Here is a 24,369-nt window from a genome sequence, read left to right on the forward strand (position 1 = left end):
AGTCAACAACTCAAAGAATTAGAAAGAGAGCAACAAGAAAAGCCCACAGTGAGCAGAAGGAAGGACATAATAAAGATCAGAGCAGAAATGAATTACATAGAGACCAAAAAACCAATACAAAAGATCAACAAAACCAAGAGCTGGTTCTTCGAAAGGATAAACAAGATTGAATGAACCTCTAGCCAGGCTCACCAAGAAGCAAAGAGATAGGACCCAAATAAACAAAATCAGAAATGAAAGAGGTAAAATAACAACAGTTCCCACAGAAATACAAAGGATTGTTAAAACATACTATGAATAACTCTATTCTAACAAACTACACAACCTGGAGGAAATGGACACATTCCTAGAAAACTACAACCTTCCAAAACTCACTCAGGAAGATTCTAAAAACAAATTGGATGACAAAAATCACATTAATTGATGCTGAAAAAGCATTTGACAAAATCCAACACCCTTTTTTTGATAAAAACTCTCAGCAAAGTGGGAATAGAGGGATCATACATCAACATAATAAAGGCCATATATGACAGATTATAGCCAATATCATACTCAATGGGCAAAAACTAAAACCGTTTCCCCTAAGAACAGGAACAAGACAGGGATGTCCACTTTCACCACTCTTATTCAATACGAGAGGCCTGGTGCACGAATTTGTGCACCAGTGGGGTCTCTCAGCCTGGCCTGCAGGATTGGGCTGAAACCAGCTCTCTGATATCCCCCAAGGGATCTCGGATTGCAAGAGGGTGCAGGCCAGGCCAAGGGACCCCAATGATGCACGATCAGGGCCGGGGAGGGATGTGGGAGGTTGGCCATCCAGGCAGGGACCGCGAGAGGGCTTCAGGGCATGTCCGGTCCGTCTCTCTCAGTCCCGATAGGCCAGACTCCAGCCACAAGCTAACCTTCTGGTTGGAGCATCTGCCCCCTGGTGTCAGTGCACATCATAGCGACTGGTCAACCAGTCGACTGTCTGCCCCCTGGTAGTCAGTGCACTTGCAGGATATAAAATCAACATCCAGAAATCAATAGCATTTTTATACACTAATAATGAACTCTCAGAAAGAGAAACTAAAAAAGCAATCCCATTTATCATTGCAACAACAATAAAAAAAAAAACCTAGGAATAAACTTAACCAAGGAGGTAAAAGACCTATACTTGGAAAATGATAGGACATTGATAAAATAAATAGAGGACAATACAAACAAATGGAAGCCTATACCATGTTCATGGAAGAATTAACATCATTAAAATGTCCATACCACCCAAGGCAATTTACAGATTCAATGTAATCCCTATTAAAATACCAACAGCATATTTCACAGTTCTAGAATAAACACTCCAAAAAATTTATATGCAATCGTAAAAGACCCTGAATAGCTATAGCAATTTTGAGAAAGGAGAACAAAGTTGAAGGGATCACAGTACCAGATATCAAGCTATATTACAAAGCCATTATAACCCAAACAGTCTGGTACTGGCACAAAAATAGGGATATAGACCAATGAATCAGAACAGAGACCACAGAAATTGACCCACACCATTATGGTCAATTAATATTTGACAAAAGAGGCAAGAACATACAATGCAGTCAAGACAGTCTCTTCAACAAATGGTGCTGGGAAAACTGTACAAAAACATGCAAAAAGATGAAACTTGACCACCAACTTACACCATACACAAGAATAAACTCAAGATGGATAAAAAACTTATATGTAAGATGGGAAACCATAAAAATCTTAGAGGAGAACATAGGCAGTAAAATCTCAGACATCTCACATAGCAATATGTTTATGGATACATCTCCTGGGGCAAAGGAAACTAAGGAGAAAATAAACAAATGGGACTATATCAAAATATCCTCTGCCCAGCAAAAGATACCACTATCAAAATGAAAAGGGAACCCACAGTATGAGAGAACACATTTGCCAATGATACATCTGATAAGGGATTAATATCCAAAATATATAAAGTACTCATACAATTCAATAAAAGGAAGACAATCCAATTAAAAAAATGGGCAGAAGACCTGAATAGAGATTTCTCTAAAGAGGACATATAAATGGCCAAGAGACATATGAAAAAATGCTCAAAGTCACTAATCATCAGAGAAATGCAAATAAAACCACAATGAGATATCACCTCATGCCTGTCAGAATGGCTATCATAAAAAATTCAACAAATAACAAGTGCTGATGTGGAGAAAAGGGAACACTAATTCACTGCTGGTGGGAATGTATATTTGTGTAGCTACTATGGAAAACAGTATGGAGTTTCCTCAAAAAATTAAAAATGGAACTTCTGTTTGTCCCAGTGATCCCACTTCCAGGAATATATCCTAAAAACCCTGGAACACCTATCAAAAAGAATATATGCACCTGCATGTTCATAGCAACATTATTTATAATATCTAAGATTTGGAAACAGCCCAAGTGCCCATCAGTAGATGAATGGATAAAAAAGCTGTGGGACATTTACACTATGGAACACTATGCAGCTATAAAAAAGAGGGATTTCTTACCCTTTGGGCAGCATGGATGGATTGGAAAATATTATGCTAAATGAAATAAGCCAAATTGAGAAAGACAAATATCACATGATCTCACTTATTTGTGGAATCTAATGACCAACACAATAAGACCTGAAGCATGGAAGCATGGAACAGACGGAAATACCTTGATGTGGGGTTGGGGGGATGAGAAGAGAGAAACCAAAGAACTTATATACATAGCCCATGGACATGGCCAATAGGGTAGTGAGGACCTGGGGGTTGGGTAGGGGCTGGGAGGATGGGGCAAATGGGAGAAATGGGAGTTATCTGTAATACTATCAATAATGAAAAATATATTTTTAAAAAATGGCTCTCAAAAAAACATGTTCAGGAGAAACCAACATGCTTCAGTGAAGATCCACTTATGAATAATAAGGGAAGAAAATAATTTTTTGGAAATACTACTTTTTTGCCCATACTCTTAAACTTAAAGGAATAAGTTTTCTTATTCTTAAACTTAAAATGATGAAAAAGAAAACTTAATAACCTTAACAAGAAAATCAAATATCACATCAACAAAACAACAACAAAACCCAATACTAACTTCCATTTAGTGATAGGTTAAAGATATAAGCAGTTGGCCAAAGTTCACTGATCTTTTTTTGTTCATTTGAATTTGGGTAGAAATAATTATGAAATAAAAAGTACAAACTTTAATATTCTATTGACTGACTGATAAGAATAGAAATGAACATATTATCAAGAAAGAAAATAGTAAATGTTTGTATCAAAGGAAGTTTTTTGTACTTAATTTATGAAAAATGATTTCAAAGCTTATTTCAGGCTGAAAAGGTAAAACTCTATCAACATTCTGGTAAATTTTACTGATTTAGATGAAGCTGTACTAACATATGTATTATGTTAGTAATTACATTAAGCTTACCTATCCATAAAAAATGCTCAACTTAACAATGAAACAAGGCCCAATGAGATATGACATTACTGACCCAGTTTCAAAGCACAAGGAACTCAATGATACGAGCAGAATATGGAATTGTGAATGATCTGAAACTGGTTATTAAACACTAGCAGGAACAAAGGAATTAAAAAAGAAAAATCCTAAGGTAGAAATTCTGCAAGTAAAATCAACATTTATTTCAACGGTTTTTATAGTAATGGTTCAGATGAAGTTTTGTGCATATTCATTTAAAATAATATTTAGTTTTAGTTTCTGTTCACAATGTAATAGGAAATATTATATAAAATTTGAAAAAATACTAAGACATAAAAAGAAAATGAAAAATTGTTATTTGTATTATTTACCAGAGATAACATTTGCTATCTATCTTCCTGGTATTTTAAAATCCTTTTATGATGTGTGTGTATGTGTGTGTGTGTGTGTGTGTGTGTGTGTGTGTGTGTGTGAGATACCTGCCCCCCCCCCCTTTTTTTAACTTAAGAAAATGTCATACATACTTTTTCAGGTCATCAATAGATTTCAAAAACTAGATTTATTCTTTGGACTTTGCCCAAAGTCTGGGCATCTCCCAAATATTTAGTACAGTATATTTGATTTCAAATGTCATTAAGCTGGTTCTCACCGAGATAATACAGTTAAGAGATCACTGTTCTTCAAGCAGTCAGACAAGTTATCCACAGCAGCTTCCAAAGTCAGGAGTGCTTCCATTACGTAACCCTGCCAAACACACAGAGACAACATTTTGGACGGCTTGTAACTGCTGTTAACTTCTTGGACATAAATTTAATGAACACAAACTTTATTAAAGTAATTTTAATATTATTAAAAGCTAGATAGTTATTATTACTTTAATTTACAAAGTTTAAAACAAATTTTAAGAGCCACTGAGGAATTCAGTTGGCCCAGGAGTCAGAGATAATTATAAAGATTTATTTTCCTAGGTCTGAGCTCCTCCACAGAGCAATCTCATTTGAAATCTAACAGGGAGGGGACAAGGCTGAAGATGTCAGACACATGGTGGGCATTTGAAATATAGAGTTGCAATGTCTGAAGGCAGAGATTAAGAGATGTAGGCAATGGCTGTGCCTCAGTGGCATTTTAAACAGCTCTTCTCATGGCCAGGAGGAGGAAAATAAGCTAGGGTCTATAGGCGTGCAGGCCTCCGTAGATGCAGGCAAATTTCTGATGGAAAAGAAGGCTTGGCCCAAGTTACAGAGCAGGTAATTCTATTGGCTTTCAACCTGCCCAGGCCCCAATCTCTGGGCTCTACCTAGAGGGTCTTCTTGTGGCATCTACTCTCTCTATTACTTCTTCAGCTCTTCCAGTTTACTGAAGGATGATCATGCAGAGAAAGGTAGTGCTTTACACAGATACAACAGAAATCTCCTCTAGGTGGGGGGATTGCACAACTATGTCCTATGTTTGTGAAAAAATGACAAAACAACACATAATTTTCCTGTTCTCTACCAAATAAAACCAACAACAAAACAACAAAGAAGAGTCACCAAAGAATGTTCAGTTGTTAGCTTGAATAAACAGATAATATATGTGGAGTTTCTAGAACAATACTTCTGGGAATGACTTTTGTAAATATAAAAGCCAACCTCTAAAATTTGAATTGTACATGTCCAAAGGGCTGGAATAATTGGCAAGAGAGACAAGGTTTTGAGAAAGTCGTTAGCTCCATCTCTTTAAAATGAGAGAAACAGGAAGTGTTTAGTGTTCTTTCCTTCCCTACCTGAATCTCATCGCCATGTTCTCCAATCACCTCCACCAGTCTGGAGAGAAGGTCAGACAAGGCGTGCGCTGACAGAGGTTGTTTGATTGCCCGGAATATCTGGAAGGACCGACAGGCATAGTGCCTTGAAGAACTTGCCAGGGCTGTCTGCAATGCAACCTCACTCAAGTGTTGCTCCAGACGGAAGCCTAGGGCACCAAGAGGCCAGAGACCAGATCAGCTGTCACTCTGCAAAGTCTGGGGCAACAGTAGTTATCTGAAGGTTTGAAACAGGTTCACTGCACAGGGCTATGTCCTGGTGGTACTTATTTAAAAATTAACAATTAAAAAAACAAACACATAAATTTTAATAAAACTTAAGGAGTATAGTGTAGTAGAAAAAGATGGTTTTGATTTTGAACTAGAAGGTTTTAGACTTAGAAGGAAACTTATTCTCTATTGACTATTTCCTTATCTTTAACTTAAAGCATCTATCTCATAGAAGTTTTGTGGAAATTAAACAACTTTAAAAGTGCTTAGTACAGTGTGTGACACATACGTGTTCACAAGTATATTGCTGTTTATTACCCTGCTATTTTTCCACATTATTGTTCTGTACTACTTTTTACATGAAATATTTTCACTCCTTTTTTTAAATAAGACAATTTGTTAGAAATAAATGTTCTGAGTACTTATTTATGTAGAGGAAGCTATTAGTGAATCTAGTCAAGTCTAAACACAACTGAGGCCTAGACCCAAGTCTTTGCTCCTCAGCATGGTCTGTAAGTACTCAGATATAGAAATGTGGACACTGCAGTGAAAGCAGCCATAGTAAACCTCCACCAGAATATGTGTTCTTTCAACAACATGGAAGGAATCTTAGTCATCAGAAAACCATTTGACCAGATGGAAATTAAAATGTGAGGAAAAGCTCATAATTAATGTCTGGGCTATTACATTGTACAAGAGCCCTGCCTCTCTGCAGGGAGAATACCAGGCTCCAAGAGTTAGAACACATGATGTAAACAGTGATTTTAGCTGTTTCCGTGACCTGGAGAGCTCTGTGGCACATTTGATGGTGACGTGAAAGTGGAACAGGAGGGATAATTCATTGTTATTCTTCTTAGTTTCACTTGTCTGCTTGACCCCAGGGACATGTTGACAATATAAAAAAATGTTCCTGCAAAGTGAACGAAGGGTCCTGGGAAGTGGACTCAAGCAAATCCAGGGTCGGAAATGCAGGGTTAAACCCAGAGGCACGTTGCAACTTATGAATGGGTCATGTTTCAAAATTGTTCTTTATGTCCTTATTTTGTTTTTCAAAACATGTTTTATTTTATTTTATTTTATTTTATTTTATTTTATTTTATTTTATTTTATTTTATTTTAACCAGTTTATAAAGAGGCTAGCTCCCTGGCAGTGAATAGAATCTTATTTAAATTATCATGAGCTAAAGACTAAACAAAATTCCTCTCCCAGGAGGACTGCAGACTCCACTGCCCATATGACAATGGCTTTTAAGAAAACCTATTTAGTGTGTGGCATCTCCCCGGTCACACATGAATCTGCATCTTCCAGCCTTCCTTGCAGTTAGGTGTGACCTTGTACCTGAGTTCTAGCCAGTGGAATGTGGGAAGTAGCACTCGACTGGAATGTGAACTCCTCTGCTTAATCCCTCACTCTCTCTTCCTCCTCCAGGTAGCAGAGCCACAGGGTGGAGAGTCTCTGACCACCAGGTGGAAGGCCTCCTGCCCAACATCCACATTGAATTGTTATGTGATCCAGAAATAACCAATTGTGTTAAGTGTTTGAGCTCTGGGAGGTGTTTGTTTCAGCAGCTATGCTACCCTGACTAATAAAAATGTTTCCAGGAATACATTTTATTGTGCTATAGCAGAAACAGGCAGAGAGCAGCGATGTAGAAGGAAATTTTAGTGGGTAAAAATATATTGGGTAAGGTGTGAAAATACACATATGAATACAAGGCATTCATATGTTTTCTCATTTTTATTAACATCATACAGTTAAGGGTTTTAGACAAATAAATAGTTCACATACAACAGTAAATTTCTTCCTTTGTGCTATGTGCAATTTAAAGTAACTTTTACATGGAGAAAATATCAATAGAAGAGGTCTTCATATTTCAAAGAAGTTCCAAAGGGGAAACTCAAGACTAGAAGTCTAGGTCATCCTATTCCTGTAATGACTTTCTGTGTATTATTATTTTTGCTTTTAAAAACAAGTATCCACTGATAACAAAAAGAGATGTGGCTAATCTAGAATGTTTCAAATTGTGACACGTGCTAATCATCAGAGCAGCTAAAGAGCCAGTAAGCCATGGTTAATGTGTTCAGCCAGGTACATGACAAAGGAAGGAACAGTTGTTGCATTGAGCTGAAAGACCACATTTAAATTTCACACACAGATCAGCCCAGGCCAACTTGAATTCAAGTGGAATTTAGCTAATTGCTTCAATATGATGCTTTTATAGTCTAACTAAGAATCGCACTGGATTTAGAATATTCAATGGAATTGTTAGCAACTATTTTTAAAGTAAAAAACATTTTATCACAAAATTCTTTTTTTAAAACCAGTTTGAAGGCTGACTACTTCTCATAGTTGAGTCTATGCCAAATCAATTAATAAGAATTAGTTCTCATGGCCTTCTTTAAATAAAATTAATATTGTGGACATAGTTAATTCTAGTGAGGGAATGAAGTGAGGAGAACGTTGACTTTGGGGATGTTATTTGATAGAGTATAATGCAAATATACATGACAGTATCAGTCAGGCACATCTGAAATAAATTTCAAAACTCTTCTATGAATAGTCTTCTGCTACAGATGCCAAAATTCAGAAATATATACCATATATATCATCCATATCATATATCATATATATAGTGTGATATATGTATATAGTATAAATTCTGATTTATACTATATATGATATATAGTGTAGTCCAGTAGTTGGCAAACTCAGTAGTCAACAGAGCCAAATATCAACAGTACAACGATTGAAATTTCTTTTGAGAGCCAAATTTTTTAAACTTAAACTTCTTCTAATGCCACTTCTTCAAAATAGACTTGCCCAGGCTGTGGTATTTTGTGGAAGAGCCACACTCAAGGGGCCAAAGAGCCGCATGTGGCTCGTGAGCCGCGGTTTGCCGACCACTGGTGTAGTCATATAGGTGAAGAATGAGCTCAATTATAAAAAAGTCCTGAAAGTGTAAGGGATTTGGGGAAACAGGATGAAGTACCTGATTTAGAATCTTTAAATACGGACAAAATGTGCCGTAGAAAATTTGTGAGTTGTTCAGCGCTCTTTGAAGTTTGATTTTTGGGCGTGATGTCTTCATGGCACCAAAGTGGACCAAATGCCCTGAAACAAAACACACACAGTGTCAAAAATATAACTGTCACTTTGCATTTTGAAAACCATCTATGCAGTTCTAATTCCAAAGGCACAATATATATATATTTAAAGTTTCACTAATTTGGGGGAGAATTTCAGTCTTATAAAGTTTATGAACATACACAAACAGATCTGGCTAATTTATAGAGACACATTTTTTTTTTTATATTTTATTCACAAAATCAAAACCTCACAACATTTAATCATGAAACAAAAACCTTTCAATTCACCAGATCAGTGTCACATGATAGATGTACCATAGGTGTTTGTTAAATAAAACAACACATACAGTTGTAAAAAAAAATATAGATGTAGACACAGACTCAATTTGCACATTCAGTATTTGGAAAGATAATGCTTTTATCAGGATCACATCATTAGGTTGCCGAATACTGTGGAACCTGCTGCGACCTGCACGGCGAGGTTCAGGATCTTAAGGAGGGGCCAACACACAAATGAAAATGCTAGACAAAACTATGAATTATTAAGGGGTGGGGGCCAGGTGGAGCCTCTTTCTTGAAGAGACACCCCGAGTCCTGGCCTTGTCCACTTTTTATTCAGTTTTAGATACACATCTTGCCCTCAGTAAAGTATGGCAAACAAATAGCAGACAGACAGTCTCAAAGGTCAGTAAAGATCAGTAAGGCCCAGGAAACATTTACTTGGAGGCTATCAGGTCAGGAGATTGCTTCGAACCACCACTATCACAACACAAATAATCGGTGCCTAGCGTAAGCCCGCTAACGCTCAAGATCCATCTGCCTCCTGCGTTCCTTGGTGCTCGCTCATGACAGTGTTGGCAAGTAGTGGCTTCCTGCATTACCAAATTGAAGATACAGACTCTGTTGTTTACTTGTTTTTCGGTAGTAAGAATAGGATGGAGCCAGATGTGAGAATTTTGGAGAACACCCTTCCCAACACATGGCATTGACAATGGTGAGAGATGACAACAAAGCATTCAGGTGTCTGATGTACCTTGTGTGTGGGCACCATCAGTCCCTTCCTGTTTCCTGAACATTAAATCCCACATGGAGCTGATAGCTAGCTACGCAGAATACCCTGAACCATTAACAAAGGAAAAAAAATGCTCTGTTTTTCCTTATTTGGTGCATTAGTTAAAGAAAAAAAAAGGGGAAATATGAGATAACACAAATTGAGACTAGACTCCCAACACAAGAGCACGCCCAGGTCACATGTGAGCATGCTTTTATACAAATGCAGGACCTTGGTGTAGTAGAAATTCTGAAATGAAATTGTTCCTTAGAAGAACCAGAAGACCTAAAAATTGGGATTACGCCCACTTTTTCTTGATTTTGATATATTATTTGTTTGGTTCCTTTCCTATCATGCTTCCTACTGTTTCTGACTTCCATTTATAAATGACTCTTTGGACTGGATGAGCAGACTCTGGGTCCCTCTGCAGCTGCTCCTGGGTCAACTGTGGCTGATACCTTTGGCTTCCAGAGTGCAGTTATTTGCCAAGTTTCAGGGCTCCCAGATCCTGGCAGCTCTAATAGATGAACAAAATCATGCTCACCGAGGGGCGCTACCATATCCTGCCACCATTTGCTGCATTGTTGCTATACAAGAACTATCTCTCCCCATAAATGGTGACATCAGAGGGATCTTAGCACCTTCTACCATTGTCTGGCTTATACACAGACTCCAGCAAATACAATGTAGAGGAGAAAACAGGACTTTGCTAGAACTCTGGACTCACTTTTCCATCTGAGTGGTTTTAAAAGATGGCATTTTCTGAAAAAACTCACCTGAAAACAGCCGCTTGTCTCCTTGCCCTCCTTACCTGGTTGTCAGGAACTCAATGAGCTTGTTGGCCTTCTCATCTGTTTCAGCAATGGTGTCTATGTCTTCTACCTCTTGGGACATCTGTGGGAGGTTCCCGCTGCTGCCTCCCAGACTGATGCTGGAAGAGGTGGAACTTGAGCTCAGCCCCGAGTCTGGCACTGGTGATGACTGGTCCTCCCTCAGGAAGTCAAAGCCACCTGGTTGAGAAGAAGGTCAAGGGGGGGGTGCGCTGGGCAGGGCACATAACGAGGTCAGGAGGTGAGCATACAGAAGTATGCAGTTATCTCATTTTTTTTCATAAAACATTTTATTTTGGCTATAGCTATGATTAAAAAGAGACATATATTCTTTCCTTACTTATGGAATGGTTACACTCTGAATAATCAGAGTGCATTTAGTAATACAAGAATAGAAAATTTCTATTTAATAAATTTCTACTATAGGGTTTTAATTCATGCTTTCTGAAAAAGAAGTTGTGTGTTTGTGTTCCACTCTACATCTGTACCTAACTGCTGTTAATAAATTATGCCTGGATACTAGACTGATACAATGATATAATTTTTGAGGGTATCAGTTACATAAGGGATGATGAGTAAGTTATACATCTTGTTTTTGAGTAAATGTGCCTGGAATCACAAATATTTTGTGTATATTAATTGTTTTAACAAAGTATATATCATGTTTGTCAAAGCCATATGGTATAAGAAAATACTAGTGATTTTTTTCCACTTTGTATTTGGTTAACATTCTACATCTCTAGATGTGTTTGAAAACTTACACACATTTCCCTCTACTTAAAAATCATAAAAAGTACATAGTTCTGGTGTGTCTGACAAAAATATTGAATTAGGAGTGAGGAGCCTGGGTCTGAATATCATCTCTACCATTTACTATAAAATCTCAGGAAGTTGGTATGATTTCTCTGTACCTCAGTTTTGTATTATGATAAGATAAAGGCAATTTCTATCACAAGTTCTTAGTGTGGATTTGTAAGTAACTACAATTGAAACAAGGTGTTCAATAAATATTTATGAGAAGGAGACTCTTCCTAAACCTTTTGTGTACTTACCTAATTCAAGTATGCTACAGATTCAGTCATTCCAGTTATCTATTGTTTGTCTTGCCCATGGATTCTGTGTTTTGCTTTGTAAATCTCCACTCTCAACCATTTATGCCGCATCAGTGGGATAGTGGATATAAAACTGCCACACTCAGAGATATACAACTTAACAGACATTACGGTTTTCTCAGCCTAAAATCATGTGCTTAATGGAAAACATCTTTATCCTGGGGAGTTAGAACAGCCAAAATGTTTCATATTCTTTAAATTAAGCATCTAAAGAAAAGAGAATTTTGTGTCTCTGAAAGGCTGCTGAATTATTTTCAATTAAGTGTAGTGTGTTCAATATAAAGACCTTATAATAATAATATGGAAAATATATTTGAAAGTACTTAATGATGAATAGGTCAGTGGTCCTTCTACTTCAGTGTTAATGACTTCATATTAGTTTTCCAAAGACATATGTTAACATCTCTCATAAGACAAGGCAGTGCTGAATACCAGTGATGAATGAAAGGTACAACTTCAAAGTTATAAAGAAAGTACATGGTGACATTGTATGAAATGCCATACCATGTCCAATGCCAATGTAATGTACAAAATAATTAGGTAAAAAAGGTAGCCCAAGAACTCTGTTAGTTCATCATTTTAAGATATTGAAAATATTCTAAATAAAAACCATTGGTTAACCCTTTTGGGAAAGTTTTCATGAACAGCTGGATAGAACAAAGTAATTTTTTTTGACTCAGCTAATGCATTCTGTTCTCATTTCTAAGAAGAAATATTTGGTTTTAAAACAGCAGTGGTTTTTAATAGACTTGCACTCATTCATGCTTTCCAGAAAAGTCAGTCATTTAATAAAAGTGACAATTCCTTCAGAGAAACTAGAAGGAATGCATTAGTAAATATCTGGCACCTTGGCAATGATCCACTTGCAAGGTGATGGAGAAGGTCACTGTTTCCTGCGTTCTCATCTTTCAGGGTTCTAGACAGAAGCTCTTGTTCAATGGACATTTAAAATTTCAATTTATTGATAGAAACATAATAATAATAAGGAAAATATATGAAAATATTCAATAACAAAGAAGGATTTTGGGAGGCATGTTGATATACAGTAAAATGGTGCCTATTTATTGAGCTGTTATTTTATTACTTGGAAAGGTGGGGGATAAGAGCATTAGAGTATGGAAAAATGGGCTCCACTGACACCTTTGGTAATCTCTGAATTTGTGACTGTGTCTCAGGCTTTCAGTTACACCTCCTTTTGTTACCTGTGTAGAGATACTCAGGTTGATAAGCTGGCTGGACTGTTAGAGTCTTAGTTTCCCCCATTTCTCGAGTCTGCAGGAGCACAGAGGCAATGGCATGGAAATTGCTGTTGCAGGACAGTGCAATCAAGAGGTGAAGAAGCAAATTTTTGCTGTGTTCAAAGACTTCAGGCCGATAATGGTCCAACCCTGGAACAAAATGTGGAATCTTTTAGTATAAACAATTTTTAATCTCATTTAGATTCCAGGGATAGTAAACATTCCCTAACACCTGGGGAAGGGAAATCTTAAAAGAATGTTTAGTTTTCTTTGTTACTATTTATGGTACTAACATAAAGAATTTGGGTTTAGGGAAAATAAAGCATTTTATTCCTTAAATCAAATATTCTCATAAAATGATGATAGATGGACTTCCCTTAACCTCTTGACATAGTTAGCATTCCTCCTTCTTGAGGCTCTCCATAACTGAACTCCCTGACTGGTTGTTCCTCTTCTCATTTTTGCTCTACAACTTGGGTTACAATCTCAGTGTGGCCTGCTGTGCTCTATATTCTTTCTTTCTATGCACTAATTATGTCTAATGGCTTTAAATTTATCACATCTAGCCTGGCCGGCATTGCTCAGTGGTTGAGCATCGACCTATGAACCAGGAGGTCAGGGTTCGATTCCCAGTGAGGGCATATGCCCGGGTTGCGGGCTCAATCCCCAGTGTGGGGCATGCAGGAGGCAGAGGATCAATGATTCTCTCTCATCATTGATGTTTCTACTTATCTCTCCCTCTCCCTTCCTCTCTGAAATCAATAAAAATATATTTAAAAAATGTATCACATATAGACAAAGACTCTCAAAGAGGCCCAATTTGTTTTAGATATCTTCATAGACACAAGTGAGGTGCCACACAACTTATACTGTAGTCATAGGAACGTTTTAAACAATGCCTGGTCAACTGAACTTTAGAGCAGGAAAGCAGATGTCTATGTACAATGAAAACTCTCTGGATTACCTCCACAAGTTTAGATGTATTGGCTAGAATTCCTCTTGGATCCAGTCTTACCTAAGAAGACAGCGTGAAGTAATAATGGCAGGTGAAGAGCCCAGTCTTCTCTTACACTGTGATCTACCACCATCTCAGTCATAAAAATCACAGCAATATTGCACCTAATCAATGAAATGACAAAGTTAATGCAACTTCTACAGAGAATCGAAATACATTAAGTCACAAATGCAACACATAAGCTTTGCTGAAGAACTATGTAAGAACCTTCTTCCATGGAAGTGGAGTTTAACTTCTGAAAATGCACAGAGCTCCATAAGAATAAACATCAGTTGAGCTAATCACATAACATACTTGTTACTAGGTAATAAGAGCTGAGTCATGATGAGAAAGAGAAGACAAGAGTCCTCTCTTCAACTTGCTTACAATCTAAAATGCATAAAAAAATGAAGGCCTATATCAAGTAAGTATGACAAGGCAGCTTTACACATTGGTTAACATTTGACCAAACTCTACCAATGTGCTGAGAGCTGCAATTCAATCATGCAGGGTCCCTCTGATTTTAAAGTTTATTTCATTTGATAGGACCTGAAACAGGTTTCCCTCTTCTTCTAGGGAGAAAAGTCCAGTCAAAACTAAGTGGTCATTTCTCTCTCCTGTACATGCTGCTCACCTGTGGAGTGGCCCCCGAGGGGTGATGGTTTCTGGGAGGTAGTCAACCAGGGGGGCCCAGCATCCCCCAGTAGAAGGCATTGGTAAGGGCTGCGGCTGTTTGGTCTCTGTGATAGTCAACAGCCACCCCAGGTAGGGAGATATCGGGTCATCTGTAGGGTGAGAGAGACAAAGTGCTTTATCTAGGAAGATAATTTTGTTTTCTCTACTTAGTGTTTCTAGAAAGAATATTGCAAATTCATGCTTGTGAAAATAACTTTCTAAGCATTCAATTAGGTGAGTGTGAATTATACAATCAAATAAGTTAGAATTACCTGAATAGGTTTCTTTCATCACATTATTATTATTATTATTATTATTATTAAATATGATGTCACATTTATCCTGAGTACAGTTTCCAGAATAGTTTTACATTGAATGTTTATTCTTTTCAATGCATCTTCGTAAGGCTATTTGACTTCATGGTGAGAGTGGGTTGTGTGGGGCCAGCTTTGCTGGTTTTGATCTGCTGGTCTTTCATTTAATGGTGTTGAAATAAACTTCTAGGCCCAAGATGGAACAGTTCCTGCCCAGGGTGCCATGACAGCAAACCAAAACTTAGATAACTTTCATGTCCCTGTAAATGCATCGCTTGATCAGAAAAGCAGCATGCCCAGTAAGCCAGTATCTGGACACCATGCCAACTCTGGGCTCTATACTGACTTCCTTGTTCTTTTTCTTTTTTAAAAGATTTTTAATTGATTTTTTTAATATTTCAAGAAAAAAAAAAGATTTTAAATATAACATTACCCAAATGGTACTAACATAGTACAATATCACAAAAGTAACAGAATTACTTCTATTATATTCTAGAATATTTTTTTTCTCTGGCTCTATTTTTGTTCATCAGTTTATGTTGTTCTTTATATTCCACAAATGAGTGAGATCATGTGGTATTTATCTTTCTCCGACTGGCTTATTTCACTTAGCATAATGCTCTCCAGGCCCATAATGCTCTCCAGGCCCATCCATTGTGTAGATGTACCACAGTTTTTAATCCACTCATCTGCTGATGGACACTTAGGCTGTTTCCAAATCTTAGTTATTGTAAATGGTGCTGCTATGAACATAGGGGTCATATATCTTTTCTGATTGGTGTTTCTGATTCCTGGGTACATATTCAAAGAATTGGGATTACTTGGTCAAATGGGAGTTCCATTTTTAATTTTTTTGAGGAAACTCCATACTGTTCTCCAGAGTGGCTGCAACAGTCTGCATTCCCACAAGCAGTGCATGAGGGTTCCTTTTTCTCCGCATCCTCGCCAGCACTTGTTGTTTGTTGATTTGTTGATGATAGCCATCTTGACAGGTGTGAGATGGTACCTCACTGTCATTTTGATTTGCATCTCTTGGAAGATTAGTGACTTAGAGCATTTTTTCATATGTCTCTTGGCCTTCTGTATGTCCACTTTCGAAAAGTGTCTATTTGGTTCTTTGCCCATTTTTTGATTGGATTGTTTATCTTCCTTTTGTTAAGTTATATAGGTTCCCTGTAAATTTTGGAGATTAAACCCTTATCGGAAATAACATTGGCGAATATATTCTCCCATGCAGTGGGCTTTCTTATTGTTTTGTTGATGGTTTCTTTTGCTGTGCAGAAGTTTTTTATTTTGATGTAGTCACATTTATTTATTTTCTCTTTAGTTACCATTGCCCTAGGAGCTGTATTGGTAAAGATACTGCTATTACATATGTCTGCTATTTTGCTGCCTATGGGTGCTTCTAAGATTTTTATGGTTTCTCATCTTATGTTTAAGTCCTTTATCCATTTTGAGTTTATTTTTGTATATGGTGTAAGTTTGTGGTCTAGTTTCATTTTTTTTTTGCATGTATCTGTCCAATTTCCCCAACACCACTTATTAAAGAGACTGTCTTGATTCCATTGTATGCTCTTGCCTCCTTTGTCAAATATTAATTGAGCATAATGGCTTGGGTTGATTTCTGGGTTCTTTGTTCTGTTCCATTGGTCTATATGTCTGTTCTTGTGCCAGTACCAGGCCATGATTAGAACAGTGGCTTTGTAACATAGCTTGATATCTGGTATTGTGATCCCTCCAACTTTGTTCTTCTTTCTCAGGATTGCTGTGGCTATTCGGGGTCTTTTTTATTTCCATATACATTTTTTTGGAGAGTTTGTTCTAGGTCTGTGAAATATGCTGTTGGTGTCTTAATTGGGATTGCATTGAATCTATAGATTGCTTTGGGTAGTATGGACATTTTAATGATGTTGATTCTACCAATCCATGAACACAGTATATTCTTCCATTTGTTTATATCTTCCCCTATCTCTTTTTTCAACGTCCTGTAGTTTTCCAAGTTCAGGTCTTTTACTACCTTAGTTAAGTTTATTCCTAGGTATCTTAATTTTTTTGGTGCAATGGTAAATGGGATTTTTTTTTTTTTTTTTTAGTTTCTCTTTCTGTGAGTTCATTATTGGTGTATAAAAATGCCATAGATTTCTGGGTGTTAATTTTGTATCCTGCTACGTTGCCGAATACTTTGGTTAAGTCTAGTAGTTTATTGATGGCACCTTTAGGGTTTTCTATGTACAATATCATGTCATCTGCGAATAATGACAGTTTTACGTCTTCTTTTCCGATTTGGATACCTTTTGTTTCTTCTTCTTGTCTGATTGCTGTGGTTAGCACTTCCAGTACTATGTTGAATAGGAGTGGTGAAAGTGGGCATCTCTGTCTTATTCCTGTTCTTAGGGGAAATGGTTTTAGTTTTTGCCCATTGAGTATGATGTTGGCTATAGGTTTGTCATATATGGTCTTTATCATGTTAAGATATGCTCCGTCTATTCCCACTTTGCTGAGAGTTTTTATTAAAAAAGGGTGTAGGATTTTGTCGAATGCTTTCTCTGAGTCTATTGATATGATCATGTGATTTTCGTCTTTCAATTTGTTTATGTGATTTATCACATGTATTGGTTTGCAAATATTGTACCAGCCTTGCATCCCTGGAATAAATCCCACTTGATCATGGTATATGATCTTTTTAATATATTGCTGGATGTGACTTGCTAATATTTTATTGAGGATTTTAGCATCTATGTTCATCAAAGATATTGACCTATAATTCTCTTTCTTTTTAGTGTCTTAATCTGGTTTTGGAATTAGGATAATGCTGGGCTTATAAAAAGAGTTTGGAAGTGTTCCTTCCTCTTGGTTTTTCTGAAATAGTTTCAGCAGTATAGGTGTTCTTTGAATGTTTGGCAAAACTTGCCTGTGAAGCCATCCAGACCTGAGCTTTTGTTTGGTGGGAGGTTTTATTATTTATTTTTAATTACTGCTTCTATTTCATCAATTGTTATTGGCCTATTCAGGTTTTCTGATTCCTCCTGTTTCAGTTTTGGGAGATTATATTTTTCTAGGATATTATCCATTTCATCCACATTGTCCAGCATATAGTTGTTCATGGTATGTTCTTACAATCCTTTGTATTTCTGTGGTATCAGTGGTTACTTCTCCACTTTTGTTTATGATTTTACTTATTTGGGTCCTCTCTCTTTGTTCCTTGATAATTTTGGCTAATGGTTTATCAATTTTGTTTATTCTTTTAAAGAACCAGCTCTTGGTTTCACTGATTTTTTGTATTGTTTTTTAGTCTCTATGTTCTTTATTTCTGCTCTAATCTTTTTTTTTTAAATATATTTTATTAATTTTTTACAGAGAGGAAGGAAGAGGGATAGATAGTCAGAAACATCGATGAGAGAGAAACATCGATCAGTTGCCTCTTGCACACCTCCTACTGGGGGATGTGCCCGCAACCAAGTTACATGCCCTTGACCGGAATCGAACCCGGGACCTTTCAGTCCGCAGGCTGACGCTCTATCCACTGAGCCAAACCGGTTTTGGCTCTGCTCTAATCTTTATTATTTCCTTCCTTCTACTTATTCTGGTCTTTTCTTGTTGTTCTTTTTCTAGTCCTTTAAGTTGTAGGTTAAATAGTTTATTTTTGTTTTTTTGTTTTTTTTTTTTTTTTGGTGGTATGCCTGTAGTGCTATGATTTTCCCTCTCAGGACTGCTTTTGCTATGTCCCAGAGATTTTGGGTTGTTGTGTGTTCATTTTCATTTGTTTTCAGGAAGTTTTTGGTTTCTTTCTTGATCTCATTGGTAACCCGTTCATTGTTTAATAACATGCTATTTAGCCTCCATGTCTTTGAATGTTTTTGGGTGTTTTTACTGTAGCTTGATTTCTAATTTCATTCCACTGTGATCTGAGAAGATGCTAGATATGATTTCAATCTTCTTGAACTTGTAGAGACTTGTTTTGTGTCCTAATATGTTGTCTATCTTTGTGAATGATCCATGTGCACTTGAGAAGAATGCATTCTGCTGCATTGGGGTGATATGTTCTATAAATGCCAATTAAATCCATCTGATCCACTGTGTCCTTTAGAGTCACCATTTCCTTAAGTTTTTGTCTGCAAGATCTATCCAGTGAAGTCAGAAGAGTGTTAAAGTCCTCTATTATGACTGTATTATTGTCAATCTCTCCTTTAATGTCCTCTAGAAGTTTTTTTTACATATTTAAGTGCTCCTATTTTGGGTGCATATATGTTTCCCAGGGTTATATCCTCTTGTTGGACTGACCCCTTTAGTATTATGTAGTGACCTTTTTTGTCTCTTGTGATAGCCTTCATTTTAAAGTGCATTTTGTTGGATATGAGTATTGTTACTCCAGCTTTTTTCTTTTCCATTAGCATGGAAAATTTTTTTCCATCCCTTCACTCTCATCCTCTGTGTGTCTTTTGTTTTGAGGTGGGTCTCTTATAGACAGCATATACATGTTTTTGTATCCATTCAGCTATCCCACACCTTTTGATTGGAGCATTTAATCCATTTACATTTAGGGTTATTATTGATAGGTACTTATTTATTGCCATTTTAATTCTGTATGGCTAGGTTTCTCTCTCTGTTTCTTCTTTTCATTACAGCAGTCCCTTTAGCATTTCTTGTAATGCTGGCTTGGTGGTGATGCACTCCTTTAGTCTTTTTTTGTGTGGGAAGCTCTTTTTCTTACTGCCTATTTTGAATGATAGCCTTGCTGAATATAATAATATTAGTATCAGATCCTTGTTTTCTTGAGTCCTTCATGCCATTCTCTTCTGGCCTATAGAGTTTCTGATGAGAAAACAGGTATCATCCTTATGGGAACTCCTTTGTAGGTAACAGTTTTCTCTTGCTGCCTTTAAGATTCTCTCTTTGTCTTTAATTTTTGGCATTTTAATTATGCTGTGTCTGGGCATGGGCCTGTTTGGGTTCTTCTTGCTTTGGGGTTCTCTGTGACTCCTGAACTTGTGTGTGACGTTTTCCTTTACCATGTTAGGGTAGTTTTCTGCTATTATTTCTTCAAACACATTCTCTATTCCCTTCTCCTTTTCTGCCTCTTCTGGCAGACCTGCTATTCTAATATTGTTATGTTTCACATTGTCCCACAGCTCCCATAAGCTGTCCTCCTGTTTTATAATTGTTTTTTCTTTTTGGTTCTCTGATTGCGTGATATTTTCAACTCTGTCTTCTAATTCACTAATTCAATCCTCAGCTTCCCCTAATCTGCTGTGTATTCTTTCCAATGTGCTTTTTATTTGTGTTATGTCATCCTTTATCTCAGACTATTCTTTTTTTTATAGTTACTGTATCTTTTTTCATGCTGTTGAGCATCTTTACCATCATTACTCTAAACTCTGTTTCAGATAAATTTTTTATCTCTACTCCATTTATCTCTTCTTCTGGAGAATTCTCTAGTTCCTTCATTTGTGGGGTTGTTTCTTTGTCTCCTCATTTTGGCTGCCTGTTCGGGTTTGTGACTATGCATTAGGTAGATCTGCTACACCTCTCAATCTCCAGTGCAGGACAGTATCTAAAGGCTGTTTCTGACTAATTAGTTCAGGCAAAGACTCAAAGCCTCCAGAGACTGCCTCTGCCTACAGACTGATAGGATTCCAACTTGAATTTGCCCGCAGGCAATCATCCTCAGGTGTGGTGAGAGTTTTTTTCAACAGGGTCGGGTAGTTGCTTCTACCTGGAGGCTAATTGTTATTTTTAAGTTCTTAAGTGGCTTCAGGGCAAAGTGTTTTCCAATAGTGTGTGTAAACTGTCTTCTTCTCCCTAGGCAAGGCAGATGTCTATGTGGGAAAGATGTCTTCTGTTGCATGAGGGAATGACTTAGCCCAGGAAACTTGCGGTGTCTGTCTTCTGAGCTCTATCCCCGAGTCCCCAGTCTTGGCTTCTGCTCTCACAGTTCCAGTCCACTTCACCCTCCCTCTGCCAGAGCACAAGGTGGTGGCTACATAGGGAATTTTGTTTGTTGGCCTTTTAAGATGGAGGACCTTAAATTTTCAGCTGTCACTCCCTGGCAGACAGATGTTATGTGGGTACCTTCTCAGTTTTGGTGCTCTCTGCTGTGGGGCCCAGTTTTGGGATTAGATCCCAGAGTTCTCAGTGGCAACCCCCCAATAGCTGAGGTATCTCTCCGGGACTTCAGTTGCTGTCTGTGGGCACTTGGTCAGCCCTTTTGCGCCTCTGCCCCTCCTACCAGTCTTTATGCAGTCTCCACTTTTGGTCCTCGGGTATCAGGGTGCTCTCCTGTGAGTTTTCTGGTGATCATTTAGGAAGTTTTTCTGCATTTTAGTTGTAATTCCAGTTTGTTCCTGGGAGCATGTCCATGCAGCATCCACTTACTCTGCTGCCATTTTTAATCCTTCTGCTTATTCCAGTTCAGGGTCTTGGGCAGCTGTAGCCTTGTCCTGGCAACTCAGTCTGCAAGGTGGGAACTCATGCTGGACAGGACACCTTTTCACTGCTGGGCACACTCACACTCACCCATCACTTTATTTTTGGATGCTGAATTTATAGAGCCATAGAAAATATAGATACACACACTAAAAAAACCCATTAAATCATATGAATTCCCACCACTGTGAAACTTGCTCTTTCTCTAATCTCGCCCATCTCAATAAAATGCAGTCCCATATTTCCAGTTTTCTCAGGACAGGAGCCTTAGATCATTCCCGATTTCTCTCTCATAGCTTGTATCCAACTCAATTACGATGATGATGATGATATAAATAGTGACATTAAAATTAACACAGGGAGTACTTACTTTATGCCAGGCACTGGTCTACACACTTTCCATATTAGTAGCCCAATAATAGGTACCTATCATCCCTATTTTATAGAGGGGAAACTGAGGTTAAGTGACTTGCCACCCTCTACATATTCAATGTGCTCTACCTTCAAAAGGTATCCACAATAATATCATTTTCCACCATCTGTATCACTAACTCCCTAGTCTAAGCCAGCACCTTCTCTCACATGGGCTAGTGCAATAGCCTCCTTCCTGTCTCCAAACTACACCCTTTCCCTTTTTATAGTCTTATGTTCCACAGAGCAGCCAGAGCCATTTTATCTTTTATTTTATTTTACTTAATTTTGTTATAATTGACCAAAGCAATCCTTTAATTTATTCACTTTTTAAAATTTTCAGTCAAATTTGATTATTTTAAAAAGGCAGTAGATCATTTTATTTTAAAAAGGCAGTAGATCATTTCAATTCAAGAACCTAATCTAAATATGACTTAACAATGAAGCACATCTGAGTATGGAGTGAAACAGTTTAAAAAAAAAAAAAAACATTAAATGTATCATCTTCAAATATCCAAATAATGAATCATCTCTGCAGGCCTTTCTCTAAGTGGAATCATAAACAAAAAAATCAGAAGATTTATTGCTGGGGGGAAAATCTGTAGAACAGTACTATGAATGTTGGGTATTAAGCATAATCAGTTGAATTAAGTTAATAAGTTGAAAATATAATAAATTTGTGTGTGTATGAAAGTCTATAAGCCAACTGACTCAAGAACAACTGATATTCTAATTGTTCAGTGAGAGCAGATATTATTTAACATTTTTCTTTTTGGAAGGCAATTAAAAATTATAATTCTATGCCCACAAGACAAATTTTAAAAATTGTAAAAAGCAATTAAAACTACATTCAAAGAATCATTTTTGTCCACCTCAATTTTTGCACCCCATGTTGAAATAAAAAGCATCCATTACCATCACAGATGAAAGCAAAATGAATGTCATTGAAATCAGTTCTTTTCCCCACTGAAATATAAAATCTATATATAAATTTGATACTATACTATAAAAAATTATACTTCTTACAGTTCTGTTTTAATTTCTTTTAAACCCTGTTTAATATAGCTTTTAATTGTAAAAATGCTGTTTTCATGATTCTGAAACTGATTCCAGTTCTTTTCATATATCTATTATATAAATACTTAATATAATATATTGGCTATCAGTTCTAATCAGAAAAATATCTTGAAAATCTCTTCATTATGACAGCATGTTCAACAGAAATGACTGATATTCAAGCAAACCCTAAAGGGTACAGCTTTCTGGAAAGCACATTTATTGACTTTCATTGTCTGAGTATTCTTTACAATGATTCTTTTTTTTTTTTTTTAATCCTCTGAGGTTTTTTAAAATTGATTTTTAGACAGAGTGAAAGGGAGGGAAAAGGAGGGTAAAAGAAAGACAGAGAAAGAGACAGAGAGAAACACTGAACATGAGAGAGACACATCGATTGGTTACCTCCCACATACATGCTCTGACCTAGGACTGGGATTGAATGTTCACTGAGGTATGTGCTCTTAACAGGGAATCAAACTTACAACCTCGGGCCAACACTCTAACCCAGGGGTGGGCAAACTTTTTGACTCGAGGGCCACAATGGGTTCTTAAACTGGACCGGAGGGCCGGAACAAAAGCATGGATGGAGTGTTTGTGTGAACTAATATAAATTCAAAGTAAAGGAGCGGAGGGGAGAGCAAGAGAACCCTCCGCTCTTTCGGCTCCGCGGGCCGGATAGAACAGCTGAACGGGCCAGATCCAGCCCGCGGGCTGTAGTTTGCCCATGGCTGCACCACTGAGCAAACCAGCCAGGGTAATAGTAATTCTTGATGAAGATTTTTTCAATCTTGTAAACATTAGTATGCATGGTCTGGCTACACTGTAATTGTGCGTTCTTGGACAGGAAGGGTGGTTCATAGCAAGTGAGAAGCCAGAGGACATTAAAATATATTTTAAGCCAGAGGACAAGGCTAAAATTCTTTAAAATATATTTTTATTGATTTCAGAAAGGAAAGGAGAGAGAGAAGAGGTAGACACATCAATGATGAGAGAGAATCATTGATCAACTGCCTCCTGCACACTCCCTACTGGGGATGGAGCCAAGGTTTGTGCCCTGACCTAGAATTGAACCAGGACCTCTTGGTTCATAGGTCAATGCTCAACCACTGAGACACACTGGCCAGGCAGGAATCTAAGATTTTTTTCTTACTTTCTCCACATGAACAGGCATATAGATCAATGGAGCAGAACAGAGAACCCAGAAATTGACCCAAGTCATTATGCTCAATTAATATTTGACAAAGGAGGCAAGAACTTACAATGGAGTAAGGATAGTTTCTTCAATAAGTGGTATTGAGAAAATTGGACAGGTACATGCAAAAAAATGAAACTAGACCAACAATTTACATCATACACAAAAATAAACTCAAAATGGATAAAAGACTTAAATGAAAGATGGGAAACCATAAAAATCTTTGAAGAAACCATAGGTAGCAAAATCTCAGACATCTCTCTTAATAATATGTTTACTGATACAAGTCTGAGGGCAAAGCAAACTAAGGAGAAAATAACATGGGACTACATCAAAATAAAAAGCTTCTGCACAATAAAAGAAGCCATCGATAAAATGACAAGAGAGCCCACTCTCTGGGAGAACATATTGCCAATGATACCTTGGTAAGGGGTTAATTTCCAAAATATACAGGAAACTCATACAACTTAACAAAAGGAAGACAAACAATCAAATTATGAAATGGGCAAAGGATCTAAATAGATACTTGCC

At 37.2% G+C, this 24,369-nt stretch overlaps 1 protein-coding gene across 11 annotated transcripts in view; it reads right to left on the reverse strand.

Annotated features, from left to right (window-relative positions):
• The window catches only part of FRY (FRY microtubule binding protein), a gene marked incomplete at its 5' end in the record, with an annotated part of 677,381 nt that overhangs the window by 159,320 nt on the left and 493,692 nt on the right, over window positions 1-24,369 (reverse strand). For all 11 annotated transcript variants that reach the window (XR_013960263.1, XM_080662182.1, XM_080662181.1 and 8 more), the window contains 7 exons: window positions 4,091-4,185; window positions 5,207-5,394; window positions 8,446-8,567; window positions 10,405-10,603; window positions 12,738-12,923; window positions 13,789-13,892; window positions 14,402-14,552. Coding sequence is in view for 10 of the 11 variants with exons in the window: in XM_080662182.1 (XP_080518308.1) it covers window positions 4,091-4,185; window positions 5,207-5,394; window positions 8,446-8,567; window positions 10,405-10,603; window positions 12,738-12,923; window positions 13,789-13,892; window positions 14,402-14,552 (1,045 nt within the window). The remainder of the gene's footprint in view (window positions 1-4,090; window positions 4,186-5,206; window positions 5,395-8,445; window positions 8,568-10,404; window positions 10,604-12,737; window positions 12,924-13,788; window positions 13,893-14,401; window positions 14,553-24,369) is intronic.

This window comes from Plecotus auritus (assembly GCF_963455305.1).
Source record: "Plecotus auritus genome assembly, chromosome: 3".
In the NCBI taxonomy this organism is placed as follows: domain Eukaryota; kingdom Metazoa; phylum Chordata; class Mammalia; order Chiroptera; family Vespertilionidae; genus Plecotus; species Plecotus auritus.